The sequence below is a fragment of the Cygnus atratus genome, chromosome 11 (genome assembly GCF_013377495.2).
Source record: "Cygnus atratus isolate AKBS03 ecotype Queensland, Australia chromosome 11, CAtr_DNAZoo_HiC_assembly, whole genome shotgun sequence".
Classification (NCBI taxonomy): Eukaryota; Metazoa; Chordata; class Aves; order Anseriformes; family Anatidae; genus Cygnus; species Cygnus atratus.
In genome coordinates, this window is record NC_066372.1 from 21,874,152 (window position 1) to 21,892,977 (window position 18,826).

Below are 18,826 nucleotides of genomic sequence, written 5' to 3' on the forward strand. Positions count from 1 at the left end.
TTCTTGTTCGCAATTAATGTGGCTTTATTATTAATGTGTTGGGCTCCTCGCTTGACAGTAGTTAGTTACAGTGTTTCACATGGAAATGGGCAAAAGGACAGAGGTCAAGAAACTAAATTCAAATAGAAACATGATGCTGAAGAAAAGAATCAGGGCTCCATTTTTAAAACATTTAGCATAGAAGCTGGGAGCACAAGTTGCCATTTCAATACAGTTGAGACGTTCACTTTTTTAATTATAGGTTTAAAATAGTATTTTGTACCTATTACATACAGGAAGATTACATGTTGTTGCCCACATGCAGAAACAAGCAAAAGCAGAGTTTAACTGTTTCTCTCTATAGTGTTGTATTTATTACCTCTGGCTCTGGATGGGTTCTGCTGGCTCCTGCAGGCTGAGCAGAGTCAGACTCTAGAATTTGGCATTTTTACAAGTCCTTTTCCCCCATAGCTTCAGAAGATTTCATGGGAGGGAGAGAGGCTGGAGGCACAACAGACTGCCACAAAAGACTTTAAAAAAAAATTGTGGAGTCTTGAGGACAGGGAAATGAACTGGTGTAGGATAGAGCAATCCAAGCAGCATAGCTGCGGAGTACTGGAGCACAGCACATGGAGGGCAGGTGTTTTTGCTGGAACATGTCACTCCTGCCTGGATGATGCAGGCACCTTACGAAGCCTCACCATTACTGCTTCTTATTCATAATTGCTTCAAGTTTAAAATTGAGAAACATTCATGTGTAGGTCTGTATAAAGTTAGTGCATTAGCTTTTATGCCTAGCCACTCTGAGGAATCCAGGGATCCAGTCAATGAAGATGTCACATTTGTTGCTTTGACTACCTGGCATCGAACATTTTGCAGCCTACACCTGCAGCTGGCTGCCAGCCAGTGCTATTGGCAGGTGAGCCAGGGTCTCCCCAAAGCACTGAAGGCAAAACCCCAGAGCAGTGTCTGCGGAAAACAGGAGCAGATCTGTTACTGCCTGCAATTGCTTGCTGTACCCAACATTCATAGACACTTGACCCCACTGGGTTACAGAGAATGACATTTATTCTTCTGGCAGACACACTGATTCCATGGTTAACGTGAATACAGCGCAGGGCAGGGATTTCATAAATCCCTGAGTAAGCTCACATGCTCTTACCAAGGGCTGCATCAAAAGGGCTGGCTGCTCCTCATGGAGGGGCTGCTGGCCTCTGGCTTTGTCCTGCAGCTGCTGGGTTTTAGACACAGCCTTGCAGGCTGCAAGCAGAGACCCCCTTTTGCTGCCAGCAAAAACTCTGCCAATTTCTCTGTGGTCTTTTGTTGTTCTTTTTTTTTTTTAAATTGCAGCATCTAAGTATTTGTACTGAGAAACCTCTGAGCTGACACCAAGAGCACGTAGTGTCAAGTTAACATGTATAAATTAAAATATTAAGTCCAAACAAAATGCAGCTTAAGATCAAAAAATAAATATATAAATTAAATGCAAAATAAACCATTTCCCTAGAAACTCCATTTTAGTCTAGGAGCAGGCTTCTAAGCAGCATTTTCTTTCTATCAGCTGCTAGAAAATGCTAGCATGGAGACTGAAGTGTCCCAGGCAAACACAGCACATAGTCCTGGGATGCTTATTATGGAATCAGATCTTGGCTCAGGGCCAAGCACAGCAGATGGAAACACGTTGAGTTGTATGCCAAGTCTTGCAGCATTGCTTTCCATCTCATGTCTCTTTCACAACCTACCACCACACTTTTTTCACTTACAGAAAGTTTACGTTATCCCTGTAATAAGGCTCTCTTGCAGTGCTCTAGGATGTGGCAAAGGCTCCCTGGTGCTGCAGACACAGACGCCTGAGCACTAGCATTCCTGGAGCTGCAAGGGCTGGCAGCCCCACAGCAGGAATGGACTTGAATGCCAAGGACCCTCTGGGTGACTGTTCAGCGGCAATGATGCACTCACGGCACACAACTACATCTCTGCCAGGCTGGCCATACAGCAAGGACCTAAGTCCACAATAGGTGTGCAAGCAGCGGGCTGCCAGCTGCAACTGCAGGTGTGCACAGCACAGTCTTGCCAGCAGCTATTCTGTGCAGGCAGCAGGCATGTATGCATGTTCCTGCCACAGTTGTGGAAGATCTATGAGCTAACACAATTGCTAAACTACTTCTCCCGAGTGTTTTTGGGAAAGGGGTTCTCTTTCCTCACACCACAGGTTCTATTCCCCACATCCTGGGCACACTTAGGGAGGGCAGCAAAAGCTTGAACACAGCTAAGAAGCTGGACCACTGGCATACATGTAGCAAGGAAACTGCTGCTGCTTGCAGAACTGGCACACATCAGCTACGCTGGCCAGACAACAGCATCTCAGTACAGCATGCGAGTTCCTCAGCTGCCTCACCACACTCCTCCGGAAAGCCTTTGGTTTACAAGGACAGGAAGGTTTCTCAACTATCATAGGCCAACAGAGGCCGGGTTGTTTCAGCCCTTCTGCTTTAGAAGGGGCTGTAGTTGTGCGTTTGGATACTGAGTGTGACTGTTCAGGCAACAGCCCCTCTGTGCCTCCTCCTGTCGCACTGCTGATGTGCAGGAGTAAGTTACCCACTTAGTGTGCAAAACTCAAGTTAGCAGGTTAGGAATGTGCTCTTTGTAGCCAAGAGCAACAGGCTGAACTCTCCCCTCCCACCGCCACACCCCCCCCCCCCCAAACCAACATGTCCTTCAGCCCAGCTCCTTGAGCATAGCGAGCAGGTGTTGCAGGCATCTGTAACCAAATATTTGGGACAGAAGTCTGCAGACGTGGCAAATGGTGGCCCTGCCCGGTTGGAGTACAGGCCCCCCCTCTCCCAGAACACCACCTGTATGCTCGGGATAGAGGATGGAAGAATGCCCTTCACTGTCATGTTACAGTTGGAGGGTTTGGCCTTCCCTCATCATGTAGGTTTGCTTTGCAAATTAGTTTTTTTCTCTGTCTCCCTGCCCCCAAACACTGTCAACATGCAGCAGCAGCACTTTAGCCCTCACCAGAAATATGAGGCTCATGGTGCTACAAGTTAAATGGCAAGGCAGCCAGGAAGAGAGTAGAACAAGCTCTCACAGCAGCAAGGCAGCCAAGATAGTCTACAGAAACTGTACAGGCGGCAGAATAAAGCAGGGAAAATGGAAGTGCCCCTGGCCTGCAACTGCTCTTGCACAAACTCTTAGCTCAGTCCAGAATATTACAGAGCCCTGCACTTCTTTTTCATGGCATCCAGTGCTGAGCTAGATGGGTACCCGATTGCCTGACAAATGGGAACCATGTAGCGGACTAAACCAGAGAACTGGACTGTGATTAGATGGTGTCTCTGATGTTGCATCGGTGATTGGAGAGTCAATGGATGAACGCAAAGTGTGGCTGGGAGATTTAGAATTCGATCTTACAGGCTGGGAAAGATTCATCCTGCATCACAACAGTGCTGCTGCTTGCCAGTACCATGATGTTTAGCTCCTGCTGTTTCTCATGGGTCTGTTGGTACCATTCTCTTGTCACCTCAGTATCATGTGTTGGGATCAATGTCACCTGGGGAAAGAAAGCGGAAGGCATGATTGTTTGAGAACAACTGCACTGGTAAACAATGCCTGTAGGAGCTGAGGCTAAAATTTCCCATTAATTTTGGAACACTGTCCCCTTGGTACTGCTTGTTCCACTTAATGCCTTTCAGATGTCACATTCTCTAAGGCAGAGCTGGTGCTTTATTTTATGCAGTACCAGCACAATGGGGCTCTGAGCTGGCTGTACACTAGCAGTACTACCACAATAATGGTGAAAATGGCTGCAGTGGAGGGGAGAGCCTCTCTTTATGGTGCGCCAGAAACAGCCTTAGAAAGATCCTTCAGTGTGAAAAGGGGCAATGCTGAGAGTATTACTGTTACTAATTTTATAGATTTGATCTGCCTACTGACCCAATGTGCAGCTCAGGGACTTTGAAATTGGAGGGTGCATCATCTGAAAGAGCATACACTCTTCCTGTATCTGTCATCAGAAACAGCGTCTACCCAAAATCTCCTGCAAACCTGACTACACAAGAAATATAAGTAAGAATGCTCCATTTGTTTTTTAATCTCTAATAAAAGTTAGTATTTATTACCAGTATAATAGAAAGAAAAATCTTAAGCAAGCAAGGCTAGCAACACATGCCACAGGGCATGGGACACTGATGAATATTCAGCCTGTGGCAGTGCTTGTTTTTGCTTGCAGATAGGCTCATCCTGCAGCAGGTGAGGAGGAATGTATAATCTCTAAGTGCTTCCTCCTCTCAGAAGGATGTGGAATGGAGGACACATCTGACACTACTCACATCATTCTGAGAGTGTCCCCCTTCTCAAGAGTACAAATAGTTACTCCTCTGAGATTGCAGAGCAATACATGCCCAGTACCACTCGTATTCTCTTAATGTACTTTGTTTGTGACATGCACCTTCCCCCAGGTGCTTGTGACACAAGGAGAAACATACGTTCCCAGGCACTTCCGTGACATACCTGCAGATTCTCCCCCCACTGAGACTTCCCTTCCAGGAGCGCATCCAACACTGCACGGCTTGGTTCTCCATTGGCTGCATCATTCCCACTCACAACATAATATGATGCTCGAACTCGCTTGAAGAACTCCGGATCTGTGTTCTTTCCGCTGCAGTGGTTGGGGATGTACGCCAAGTCCACATAGACAGGTGGACCCATGGGCACAGCCAAACTGCTTTTAGGACTATTGGAAGCTTTGGAAAAAAGAAAGCAGAGACTATCAAAACCCTTCTGGAATGCACAAGCACTCAAATTAGCACTGAAGAAACTGGATTCCAGAAAGGCTTTTCCCTTCAGCAAACAAGTTAACATTTATCCAGGCTCAGAGGAGATCTGGGTGGAATTTTGAGCCAGCACTGAAAGGGAGGGAAAAGGAGTTCTGCTGTTCTTGGGTGAGAGTGAAGGGGGGCTGGAAGGCTTAAGAGTCACAAGTCTTTCCTGAAGAAGGGACTCAAAAGTTCCATTATTAGCTTTTTCAGAGTTGTCATCCCAATCAATACTTTGTCCTACCTTTTTTTTGTGTGTTAATGATCTATTTTTGCTAAAAAAACCTGTTCTGTGACCTCTATATCCGTTTATATCCTAGGGTATTGCAGTGGTCTTTTTGGAAACTCCACCCTGGCTTTCTGCCATCCCTGAGAATCACTGCTATTCTGTGGACTATTGCTCTTTCCTAGCAACACTGCTGTAACTTTTGTACATCTTTTCGTCATTTATTGCTCTTTATATTTATGAGATGAGAGATGGTCAAAGGAGTTGTTATACTCAGCAGTAAATAGGCATATATAGACAAAACCCATGGAAGGACTGTCCCTTCTCTCCCTTCTGCTCTCTGTGGAGTCACAGAGGCCTCTGTCTTCTGTTTCCTATACTGGGTACTCTCTTCTGTGAGTGCAAAGCCACTAACTACTAGCATGGACAACTAATTGTGCTGGCTAGCTGTGGCACAAACAAAAAAATCCTTTCTTGTTGCAGTCATTCTTACTGGTGTCTATTCCTCATCCCCAGTGTGATTTGGGCAACCCACAGCACTGCTCCAAACACAGAAATCATGCATCTTTGTCTCAACCTTCCCTTCAGGCTTACATGTCCAGACACTCCATCTTGACAGCTCTTTCTGTGCAGTGCCTTCAGGACCTGACCACACTGTACAGACACACTACTAATACCCTCATGCAGGCTTTCTCTTGACTGTACCATATTTCTCTGTCAGCTACTCATGAGTCAGCTGGCTCAGGACCTTTTCAGGCCACATTCCCTTGCAGACTCTTCCCTTGGCTGGCACTGTGACCACTTCACTACTCCGTCCACTACTTTCCTCTCACTCCCCACTACACTGAGCAGACCCTTCATCAACCACTCAGCCTGAACATCCCTCTTGCTGTCAGTGACACCATCAGTGTGTCATCCGACAACAGTCTCCTCACCTGAGTTGTATTTGCAGCAGGCACACATATAGGCTCTTTTCAGGTCTTTCTCTTCAGCTGTTCTCACTCAAGAAGAGCCTCTTGTAAAGCCTCTGCAAACCTTCCTCCACTTCTCCCACTACACCCTCTCTTTGCCACAGTGTCTTCAGTGGCCATCTGCTGAGACCATAGCCCATGAGCACTGTTTTGATTTTCTTCATTCTCCCTGACACTACCTACCTGCTGGCTCTTGTCTTACACTCAGTGTCAATGATCTGGAACAGAAGATTACAAATCGGTCTGTGTTTTGCACAGAGCCTGGCACTGCAGCTTCTCAGCACAGACATGGGGATAATGCAGCTACACTGTATCACCTAAAACTGGTGCATATCTGGTAGCATACTAGTAGAGCACTGGTCTCTGTGTGAACATTAGCAAGAGGCCATGGGCTGTACAGACACTTGCAGCAAAGTACCCTTTTCACGTCTTCATTCAGTGCCCTGCAGTGTGGTACTCAGACATGAGGGCTGCTCCCATCCCATCTCTACTTAATATTTCAGAGGAAAGAAAATATCTGACCATGGTGGTTCCTGTTATTCTACATGAGAGCTTTATCTCTGTCCTGTGCAATACACTTACCCTACTTAGAGGCCAAAAGTTTACCACCACTTCTTAAACACAGATGTATTTTGTCCTTCAGTTGCTGGCATTTCTTTGACAGCACCCAACTCTAAATACCTACTGCCCCTCCACAGCTGTAGCCCCTAGGTGGAACTGAATCTTAGTCTATTGAGTTCTGAATTAGGTCTCACAGGACTCTCTGCAGACGTGGTTGGATTCAGCTCTACAGAGATTCAGAGTTTTCCTCAAGGCTTTGATCTTTTTATGTGACTTGCATGACAACCTCTCTACTTTCTCACTGCTTATGCCTGACTGGGAAACTCTGTTCTGCTACATTTAACTTAGTGTTTTTTCTTTTTATTGAACCTGAAGAGAAAAATGCATGTTTAATGAAGACTTTCTTACCAGGGTTTGTTTTGATGCCATTAACAAGGTTCTTGCCAGGGTTGCTGTGACTACTCCGGGCCAATTCATCCTCTGTGTGAGGAGGCTGCACAAGCACACTACGTGGTTTGGGCTTCTCTCCTCCATCTTTTTCTTTTTTGGCAGTGGCAGATTTTGGAGATTTGTCCGATGGCTGTTTCACAGGCGTGGGTGATCGTTTCCCTTTCACTTCTAATTTCCGGGCAGGAGAGGAAGATTTGGGTTTACTCAAAGGCTTCTTCACACTTTTGCTCTTTTCTTTCAAGTCCTTCTTGGAAATTTTATCAGTTCTGCTCATGCCTTGCTCATTTACCAACATATCAGGGTCTACCATGCATACATCAGGGTGAGGAGGATGAGGGTGGGGATCTACCATTGGAACAGGCTGAGGATCCTGGCTGGACCTAGAACTGGCATGATGAGCATTTCCAACAGCTTTATCTACTGGGAGGAAATCAGCGTCTTCATCTGAGTCCATGTTTGCATCTGCTGTGATGGATGGACATTCTTCTGTCTCAGGTGGAACATCTGAGTCTGACTGGGAGGTTCCAGAATCACTCACTGATGTTGGAGGGGTTTCCTCCACTGTGGCACTTTGCACAGGGCTACTACTCATGTGGGGTGGTCTTCCTTGCACTGAAGGATGACCCTCCTCCTGTGAGAGGTCACTATCTTCAGAGAGCTCATGAGGGCTTGGGTTAATGAAGGAGGGCGAGAGCTCTCCCTTCCTGTGCTTGAATTCGCACGAGGAAAATTTCTGTCTGCAGTCAAAACTGCCTTCTAAATGTGGCTCCATCTCATGGGAAGCATCTCCATGGTCCTCTGCTCTTCCAGCCCTTTGCACACCTGGGAAAAAGGGCTGGAAACTGTGTTCAGGGGACATCAGAGAGGAAGGACGGCTCTGCCTCTCTGCGTCCTCTTTGCCTGTGCATGGAGAAAAACTGCTGTCAGAATCAGGGCATGTTTTTTCATCTTTTGTCTCTGCTGCATGGTATGTGCTTTGGAAAGCTTGCAGACTGGTGCTCACCTCTGTTGGACCATTGGCTGTGGTTTCATCTTCATGCTGATGATGAGGAAATGATGTCAATACATCAGGGAGAGATGTTAATGTCATCAGCTGTTCTGTAAATGGTGCTTTCTGCTCTGGACTAGTTACACAGGGCTGCTGTTGTTTCTCTGCAGAGAATGGTGTGGGCTGTGAACTCTGACACTCCTTTCTGCACGGCAAAATGCTGTCACTCATGCCGCTACTGAATGCAGAACCACGTTCTTCAGCAAATGCGAAGTCTTTGGTTTCAGCTGTATGGGTTTTCATAGCATTATCTGGAATCTGTGGAGATGCATCCCAAAGACTCTTGGTACTTGGTTCTGCTCCTGCACTTGTATATGCAGAAAGCATATGGGAGTAAAAACTTTCTGCTGTAGTCGGTATTACAGGAGTGGTTGCTTCAGATGATGGTTCCTCTGACAGGCTGGAAGAGTCATCTTTCAGTGGCTGTTGGGGCACAGACTCTCTTTCCAGACCTTTGGAGAACAGTTTATCTTCTTCATATGGACTCTGTGGTGAGAATTTAGTTAAAGATGAGTTACGGCTGCTGATCTCAGAAACCTCCAAGTACTCATCTTTCTTCCCCTGGCCTGAGGACAAAGCACAAGAAACCTTTAAAGGAAGAGAGATATCTCCTAAATGGCTTGCTGAGGTTTGTTCATGTCTGAACACACTAGATGTTTCACTCTTTCCTAGCAGGGAGCATTCAAATCCAGAAGAGATATCCATCACTCTGCCTTCTCCTGTTGGCCCCTTCTTGTATTCCTCTTTCTGTTTTTCAGAAGCAGATTTCAAGTATATGGCTTGCTCATAGCCCTCTGAGACAACCTCTGTACTTGGATAATCTGTTACACAGAAATGTGATTCCTTTGTGGATTTTTCAGCATCCTTTCTCTTTTGCAAAGAATCTTGGCTTAAATGGCACATTTCTGAAGCCTGCTCATCTCTGCCTATGTCTGGCAAGTCACTGTAACCAGCAACATACGTTCCCACAGTTGTGGCTGATGCAGTTTTCCTAATTCCATATTCCTCTTTCCACACTGGATCAGAAGGTGAAGAGGCAGTAGAAGGGGGTGAATTGGACTCCTCATGCTTGCTTTGCAGAAGTGGTTCTGTTACATGGAACTTCTCCATTGCTGAGATGTGTGCATAGACTGTGCCTGCAGCTTGGTCAGGGCTATGCAGTTTAGACTCCTTTTCGGATCTCTCCGTAGCACCTTTCTCTAACTCTGAGTCACTCATGCTTTCTTCCCCTTGCCCTGCCTTGTCATAGTATGTATCTTTGAGATTTTGGCTTTCAGATTTCAGGGACAGAGTTATCTGCTCCTCACCAGACAAAACGATGTTCTCATCTGGACAAGTGGCACCAATATAGGTAGCTGATTTTTCTTGATAAAATATGTCAGTGGGAGAGATAAATGCTGTACTTGCAGATGATGGATGATGTTCAGAGTCCACTCCTTCTGGCAAAGCACAGGACACTTTCAGTTCTTCCAGTCCCTCAGATATCTTAGGCTTATCTGTTTCAGACAAGGGCAAGTATCTTTTATGGATGTCTGTATACTCGAAGGCTGCATCTGCTTTATCTTTAGGGGATGCTGGAGATGACAACTCCTTCTCAGCAGAGGTATAAAGGCAGGACTCTTCTTCCTTTGCAGAGACATGAAAACCTTGATCTTTCTGAGAGCTCGGTGCTGTTGTTAGCACCTTGTCAGTGTGACCTGAGATGTCTGCATCCTTGGATGTGAAGGGGGAGAGTCCAACTCCAGACACAATTATCTTCTCATAGATGTCAGCATACTTGAAACTTCTTTCATCAGGATAGGGTGTTGGTTTTCTTTCTTCTTGCTCTTGTCTCATGGAATTGTCATCACCTCTGGTTCTGCAGACCCCTTCCTCATAGGAACAAGGGTCCACAGGGCTCCTGGAATAGGACTCAGGAAGATATGCCACTCGGCTCACAGAACCCACAGCCTCAGAATGGCCAATGGCAGCACTGCTTTTCTGAGGAGGGACTTCTCCTAGGGGGGACTGTGCATGCTGCCCTGACCCTGCAGCACTTTCTTCTGGGGATGCTGCTACATATTCAGATTCTGCTGGTCTTGTAGATTGGAACAGAGCAGATGCTGCTGCCACCTGCTCTTTGCCTCCTGTAGAGTCATAGTGAGCCTCGGTGGATTTGTAGTCATCTTCTTGCTTTCTATCTATCTTGTATTTACAGTCCATTTCCTGAGACAAACCACTAACATCTGTTTTCTTTTCTGTATCCTTCAATGGAACTTCCTCCTGTTGCAGTGCCTTGCACAGATCTATCTTGTAAGACCTCCCTGTTTCTAGCGTTGTGCCAGTCTGCTTTTCCAGAGGGCTAGCTGTTACTGGCAGGGGAGATGCTTTCAGTGCTTGGTCTATTGACTTTGCATAGATATCCAGGACAGCTTCCTCCTCATCGTCTAAATAGGAGTAATCTTGTTTGGATGTCAACATCAATTCTTGCCTTTCTTTGTTTCCAGTTAATGGTTTGGCCTGATTTTCCTCACCAGAGACATACTGAGAAGACAAATGAGAACTGTCTGGGAAAGTGATGTCAGCAGGAGCTATGTTAACAATCTTTGTTTCTGCTGTAGGTTTGGCAATCTTCAGTGTCTCTTCTTTGTAATCACGTGATTCCACTTTTAAACATTCTGCTTCTGCTTGCAGTAACACAGGTTTGTCTTTGGCATGACAGAGATCCTCATCCTCCTCACTGGATAACTGCCCTGCTCTTCCAGTGTCTCTTCCTTCCTGAAGACACTCATAAGCAGAGCCCCATGCTTCACTTTCTACTCTTCTCCAGGTATGACTGCCAGGTATTACAGGAGACGGGATCTCCACTTCTCCCATTTTAGGAGGGGATTTTTCATATTCTGGTACCTCATCCAAGAATGTGCTCTCTCTCTCTTTATCATATATCTGCCGCCTTCCCTGAACAGAAATCTCTTCCACTTCTTCTGGAAACCACACTTTCTTCTCATAACTTAAATCTTTCATGTAAAAGTCGTCCATTTCTGGAGATTTTTCTTCTTTAGCTTCCTTGAACCTGCAAGATTTTACATCTTCAGCAGAAACATGTGATGATGTTTTATCCTCAACTGGGCTAAATTCTGTAAAGCATAAGCCCTTCACATCTGGAGATGCTTCCTGAGAGAAGCCTGCAGTTTTTTCCTTAGATGTGGCTTTTTCTGTTACAGAAAATAAACTGCTATCATCGGGGGACATTTCTTCAGTTGAAGTATCTCTGGGTGATGCATCTTTAACCGGGATACTTTCTGGGCAAGAAAAAGATTTTGCCACTTCTTTTGTGAGCACTTTGGTAGAAATGTTTGGTGATTTTTCATATGTATCTGGGCTCTGCTCTGTGAAATCCATAGATCCAACAGCTTCTGATGGGAATTTGTCAGTAAAGTCAGACAGAGTTTTTTCTTTCACAGGTATTTCTTCTGTGAAACTAAGAGATTTGATGTCTTCTGGAGAAATGCCTTTAACAAAAATGTCTGAAGAGATGTCCTTGCTGGGACTCTCAGTGAGAGAAATAGATTTGGTTTCTTCTGGAGAAATGTCTTTAATTGAAACCTGAGAAGATTTTTCTTCTTCTGAGGTGTCTTCTGTGAAATAGAGTAGTTTTCCTTCTTCAGTAGCCATCCCCTTAACAGAAATATCTGGGGATTTTTCTTTAGCAAGATTTTCTTCTGTAAGAGAAAGTGATTTAGTATCATCTGGAGAAAATTGTGAGGTTTTCTCACTTTCAGATTTGCTTTGGTTTGTGAACCATGGAGGAGCCACACTTCCCAGAGATGTTTCTGTGGTAGAGAATGGCTCAAAGGACAAGTGTTTTGAAAATCCCATTAAACTTTCTGCCATGGATTTAGTTTCTAGCTCTTTTTCAGGCTCCAGAAACACATCTGTGCTGGGATGCGGTAGTACAGGACGCTCCTCCTCCTCCCCTATCACCACTGTGTCCTGCTTGTGGTAGGAGAGCCAGGGCAGCTCTTCCTTCCTCACTGGTGCTTCCTGCACCTCCTCCCCAGGAGATACCTGCACATCACTGCCTGCGTCCAGCTTATGCAGTACAGGTCCAGACACTTCTTTTTCATGTCTATACTTAGATACAGACACCTCATCATCTCTGAGAGGTTCATGCTTGGTTCCCTTTACCACAACAGAAGTTCTATCTTCCAATTTCTTAGTGGCAGCATCTTCTTCTTTTTCAAATATCTCTGAATCTACTGTTTCTAGCTTTTCCTCCACTGGAGACTGGTGGAAAGGTGTGTGTCCTGCACTAGTGGGACCAGATTGGGTGGGAGATGCCATTTTGACTGTACTATCATCAGGACTCATGCATCGTTCTTCAGCCTCTGCAGAGTCAACCTGGGAAAACGGTGTTTCTTCAGTGGATAAAGGCAAACCAGAAGTATGCGTCACTTCTGTGGGGACACTGATTAACTTATTATCAGTGCATTCTTGATGAGCAAACAGTGGGGCACTGTAATGGCCTCTGAGTTTCTCAGGCATTTCAATATTTGGAGTCCCATCTTCTTCTTCCTCTTCCTCTTCTGCCTCTTCATGAAGATCCTTTTTTTGAGCTTCCAGTTTTCTCTCTCCTTCTGCTAGTGCATGGAAATCTTCAGGAGGCGGAGATTTAAAACATTTGTCTTCCTCCAAGGATGATGTGGGAGAGATTGTGCCAGCAGAGGGAACATAGTCAAGACCTTGGGTTGCTTCAGTCCGAGAGGAAGGCATGCTGTTTACTGTGTCTAGAAGTAAAGAGCTTTTCCCGGTCTCTTCTGTTTGTGGTGCTGTTATAGATGCAACTGACTGATCTTCTGCTACTGAAGTTGCAAAAGACGAAAGCTTATCACATTCTGTAATGGAGGTAGCAGAAGAAATATGTTCTTCCTCGGCTAGCGGAGCTGCCACTATGTTTGTAGGATATGCCAGGATTTCAGACTCCTGGCCAGCATAGCCCTTGGCTGCAAGGTCTGCAGTAGGCATGGCCTGTATTCCATGTATTGCTTCAAAAGAGCCTGGGTGGTCAGGAACAGAAATGTCATATGCATTGACATCATACTTCAAGTGTGGGATCCTCTCTTCCTGTTCATCATGTATTTCTTCATCAGAAATCGTCTGCTCTGTTTCTGAATATCCTGGGATAGTTTCATCTTGGATATATGAAACATGTTCTGCTGTTGCTCCTGCTGGGACTGGCAGACTGCTCAGATACAACTCTTCCTTTGTTACCTCCTTTCCAAGTAACTTGCTTTTCTCACCCATGTCACTAAATTCTTTTTCATTTTCTTTAATGGTAAATATTTTGTCCTCCCTCTCATCCTGCTTCAGTTCATAGAAATCTTTACTCTTTTCCACCTTCATTTGCTCTGCCTTCATTTGCTGTTCTTCCTTTTCTTCCAGTTCTGCCTTTTCTACCACATCCTCTCTCTTTTCCCTCTCACCCTCCTCCTGTGCCTCTGTCCCCTCAGTATACTTTTCACAGGTCTTTGTTTCTGCTTCCCTCTGTTTTCTGTCCAAAGAGATTTTTTCCTCTTCTTCCTTGTCTTCATCTCTGAATGCTGGTGACCAAACAGCTTTTGCTACGAGGTCACTGTGTATTGGTACCTGTTCGCTGTCTGGCAACAGCTGAACTTCCTTGTACTGCTCAGCTTTTCTCTTGCAGTATCTCATCTCAAGATTTTCATCTAATGTTCTTCCTTCATCCTCTATTTTTTCAGCTTGACCTGCTCTTGGTTCTAGATGATGGACTGCTTTTTCCTCTGCTGGGGATTCTTTTCCCAAATCAATAGTAGTTGTTCTCTGATCGGGAATGTTTGTTTTCAAAATCAGATCCACTTCAAGGTGATTCTGAGCTGTCACGTCACTGGACTCTTTCATCTCTGTTTCAGGTACTCTCATAACCTTATCACTTACTTCTATATCAGAAATTTCTTGAGCCCCCTGCAAGTCCCCTTTCTCTTCATTCTTCAGCTCCTCAAAGTCCTTTGTAAGATCTTCTGGTGAAGACAGGACTAACCTCTGTTCAGCTATGGAAGTCTCTCCTGGCTCCACCTCTACTGGCATCTTCTCCATTGGTGATGTCCTCAGGTCAGTAGGTAATTCCTTTTCAGGTTTGATTTTGATCTTCTCAGTTTTGATTCTGCCTGGAACTTTTGCCTTGTATAATGTTTTTCTTACCTCTGGAGTAAATGGTTTTAAGTCTGGTTTAGACATTTTTTTGGGCTCTGGCTTGATTTCTTTCTTTTTATCCTCTTTCTTTGAATCTTTTTTTTCCTCTTTCTTTCCATCATCTTTTTTTAAGTCCTTTTTCTCCTTCTTAATCTCTTTCTTTTCTTTGTCTTTCTTCTCCTCCAGTTTGGATACTTTCTCTTTGAGATGCTTTTTGCCTACTTTGTCTTTTGTTAGTTTTCTTTTCTCAGCTTTGAGAACATCACTTGATTCTGTCTTTACCTTTTCATGTTTAACAGGTTTCTCAGGAATCTTCTCAGAGTGTTCTTTAACCTTTTTCTCAGTTTTCGCATCCTTTATGACTTCTGGTTTTACCTCCTTATTCCCTTCCTCAACTGCCTCTTCTTTCTTAGCTTGCTTTGTCACAGATGGCTTGGGAGAAGATTTAAGACTCTCTTTACTGTCAGTTCTTTGTTTAATTTTGGTCTGCTTCAGCACAGGTGGAGGTATTCCAGAAGTGATATCTTTCTGAGTAGCCACTGGGTACCTCAGAAAATCCAGGTGCTTGAGTTTCTCAAGACCTTCCAGTATTTTATTTTGAGGTGCATTTCCAGGAAACAAAACCCTTACAATTTTCTCTGTTGGGCTAGCTGGCAGCCACACCACTAGGGCTGTGATGGATGTAAGATAGGGAACAGAAATTTCACCTTCTTTCCCACTTGCGAGAATTATGCCAGTCTTTGCTTTACTATTACCAGCCCATTTCTGCATTAGAAACTGCATTTCTTTACTGTCCTTGACAGGATTCAGTATATACATGTCCAGCTTACCCACTCCCATTTTGTGGAAAAGTGTGATAGGTTCAATGGTACTGCTCACTACCCTGTATAGAGGCTCTGATTTAATGCCAAGTCTGTTGAGATACTGCAGTGTCAGACAAGCTTCTTCAATGCTCCTCTTTACTTTCATGGATGATTCAGGCATCTTCAGTTTTTCAGGAACATTAAAAAATACCACCCCCAGCTCGGGAGAAATTAGGTTCTTCATCCAGTCACTGTAGTTGGTAGAGCCCTGGGATTGTTCCTCCTCTTGTTCAGCAACTTTCCTCTGCAGCAGCCCATTGATGCCAGGTAGGTTGTCTGCACCAATGTGGGTCAGAAGAATAGAGTCAATCCTATCCAGGTGCCTTACCAGCTTCCAGAAACAAGATTTCCTGTCAGAGCCACCATCTACAAGGATGTTAAACCCATTGACAGCAAAGAGAGCAGAATCACCTCTTCCACCAGGGAATATGTAGCAGCAGGGTTTAGAAAGCTTCAAAAAGCCCCCTGAGGTGGGTGGTTCCAGGAGATCAAATGGAGATGGCACGTCAACTGTTTCAGAGACATATTCTGCAAACTCAGACACCCCATCCATTTCTGGCAGAACTGGATCAGGATTCAGTTTCAGATTAATAATATCCTGAAATCGAGGATGCCCAAGGTTGCTCCAGTCTCCTTCTCCCAAATACGATACAGTAAGGGAGGCCTTGATATCTGAATCAGTGTTGCTAAGAATCTGGGTGACCTATTGAGACAGGCACAGACAAATAAAGGTCAAACAGAGCTCTGAGACCAATTCAGCTCTTTAAAAAATAGCCAGTTAATGCAGAAATACTGCAAAGACTCCACGAGCATTTTACTGAGAGGAAATGCTGAGGATAGATGAAATACTCCAAAAGGGCATCGCAAATAAATGCATGCAGCCACCCTCTGCTCTCTTTTAAAATTCTTCATGTTGATGGGTTTTTATGTTTCCTGACTGTTTGGGCTGCATGGTGACAATACCTCAGGAAAGAGAACAAAAGCAGCTGCCACCTTGTCCTCTTTCTTTACTTCTTCTTATTCAACCTGGGATATCAATCTCTGGCTTGGGTTCAAAAATAGCAGTTTCTTTTTGATTTGTGAATTCTAACCCTGAAATACCCTTTTCAATGTTAGGCATCACTGTCGGAACTTATCCTCACTTATTGGCTACTGAACAATCATATGGTACTTTGTGCAGTTTCAGTGCCATGGGACTCTTCTATTCAGGTCCATTTTCTTTCCTGAAGCCTGTTTTAAAAAGTCAGGACTCCATCTCCGATGGGGCTGGGGACATGATACATGATTAGTAAGTAGAGCTAAGGTAGATATCACTTTCAAGGCTCCTTAGAGCTGTGCGAAAAATATCCTGAGCAAAGAAGCATTACAACTCCAACTTCCTAAGAATCTGGAATGAGGTTGGAACATTCCTCCTTTGCATTATATTCTCAAACAATCAACCTAAAATAACTGAAGGCATTCAGATTTCCTGATGTAATTACAGCAGCAATGTTACCCATGGTCAAACTAATCAATGAACCATTCCTGCAGCAACTGCACATTCAATCCAATGGAGGCATTCTAAACGTCTATCACACAATCACCAGTGGAAGCTGGGCTTATCAAAACCTGAAGAAGCCTATATGTGTTTGCAATGAGCTCCAGTAGTAAGAAAGCTTAAGGCCTCTGAGGAAAGCTACAGTAAAGCTAGCCAAGATAATAAGCAAGAGATCCAAGGTTAAGAGACATCCTATACAGTCTTCAGGACCATACTGGATAAAGTCCTGAGCAATCATGTCTAAATTTATTGCTGAACCCACTTTAAGCAAGAGGTTGGACTACAAACCTCTCAAGTTCCCTTCCAACCTGAATGATTTTGCAATTGTATGATTAAATAACTACATTTGTAGTTACTTATTCATCATTTAGTCATTCCCGTGTCATCTTTATGCAATGAATTCAAAGCTTTCTCTGTCACTTTTTTTCTGTATGTAGTTATACACCCCCCCCTAATGAACACACTGAACCTTAAGAACAGCTTATGCTCACTAGACGGATTGTGAAATGAAGAGAAATACCTACATTTACTAGGTTGACAATGACCTCCATTGGATGTTATTTGTAAGTCACCTGCACATATTTTAAAACCTGCATTAAGAAATTTTAAGTGTCTGCCCACTGCAGAGTTGGTCTGGAAGGATGTCTCAAGCTGTGCACTTAAAGGTGGCATCACCCATGCCTGTCATTTTGGAAAACTTAAGCCAGGGAATTAAAGCAAGATGCCCACGACTACACCATGAGTTATTTACAATGTGCAATTATTTTGCTGGAGTTCACAGTGTCATAGAACGGTTGGGGTGGGAAGGAACCTTAAAGAACATCCAGCCCAACTTCCCTGCCATGGACATGGGACATCACCAGATCAGGTTGCTGAAAGCCCCATTGAACCCAACTTTGAACACTTCCAATGATGGGGCATCCACAAATGCTCTGGGCAACCTGTTCCAGTGCTCTGTCATGCACTTTGGGAACAGGAAGAGACATCCTGGCATACTGCTCAAGCTCACCTCTGGGTCTGAAAGTATCTCAGCAAACTTCTGGTAAGTGAAGGTCCCAGTCTGCAGGATCAAGTCTCCTTCCTGGTCTGAGCTCTGACCACAGAAGATCAGTAGTTTGTGGGCTGATGAATCACACAACAGTGAGTGAACCTGTTGCCATGAGACAGTGTTGTCATTAATTTGATTTGCAGTCAAAAAGTTATCTATATTCTTCACCAGTACCCAGAAACACAACCACATGGAGAGTCAAAAACTTCCAGGTGATATTTACTCATTTACAAATAGCCAAAATGTAAGTTTTCTATATACAGGAGAGTAGGTTTCTGAAAAGGGAAGACGATGCAACTGCCTGCCTGACACAGCTCCACATCACATCATAATTCACATTAGGAAAGTAGGCTAGTTTTAAGAGAAAATGTTTGCTAGGAAGCTCTACAAGCTCCTGAGAAATAGTTAATATCAAGCAATAGGCACTAAATCTTCCAGGAAGCAGCTAATTGCCATAGGGCTGGCACACAACGAACCATACATTCTTGTGTCTTTCTTTGTCTAGCAGTAAATTGTGCCAAATAATACTGGTTATAGCGTATATCTTACTGGCATGACCAGAATGCTTAGTAACCTCACCACACCTTGAAGCAGACCAGCAGCGTGGTCAAGAAGGTGCCAAGTGTGATAATCATGGCCCTCTAAGTCAAGCACAGGCCAGAGATCTGATGTGGAGAAAACACAGTGTCCTTACCTCAGACGCGATGCTGTCCACATTGGGATTTACCAGGATCACTGTCTCCAGGGTATCACTCCGGTGATGGAGGGTTCTTTGGCCTGGGGAGAAGCAAGAAATTAAACGAGAAGGGAGAAGTTGGTAAGAAAGGGTCTTGTCTACTAATGTTTTAGCTTCTAAAATTCCAGTTCAGCATGGCTTTGATTGCAAGGCTTCAACTTACGTTCTAGACCCAATTTATTAATTGGGTCTGACAGACCAAAGCAAGCCCTTTCTGGTAACAAGGAAAAAATCCTAGCTCTGGATCAGCACTCTCTGCAACTGAACTCAACATGTTCTGAAGTCCACGGTGCCAGACGTATCAAGCTGCCTGCTTGTGCCAGACAGCTGTGCCGCACACAGACTGGCACAGACTGATTATCCCATCCAGACAGAAGTATCTTCCGTCATTGCAGCTA

At 44.5% G+C, this 18,826-nt stretch overlaps 1 protein-coding gene across 1 annotated transcript in view; it reads right to left on the reverse strand.

The window, feature by feature from the left end:
• The window catches only part of MAP1A (microtubule associated protein 1A), a 60,518-nt gene continuing 41,692 nt past the window's right edge, over positions 1–18,826 (reverse strand). Inside the window, exons 3-7 of the mRNA XM_035568895.2 lie at positions 18,387–18,469; positions 17,654–17,794; positions 6,966–15,810; positions 4,495–4,727; positions 1–3,535 (exon numbers count right to left, since the gene is read on the reverse strand). Of these exons, the coding sequence (XP_035424788.1) occupies positions 3,380–3,535; positions 4,495–4,727; positions 6,966–15,810; positions 17,654–17,794; positions 18,387–18,469 (9,458 nt within the window). The 3' untranslated portion in view covers positions 1–3,379. The remainder of the gene's footprint in view (positions 3,536–4,494; positions 4,728–6,965; positions 15,811–17,653; positions 17,795–18,386; positions 18,470–18,826) is intronic.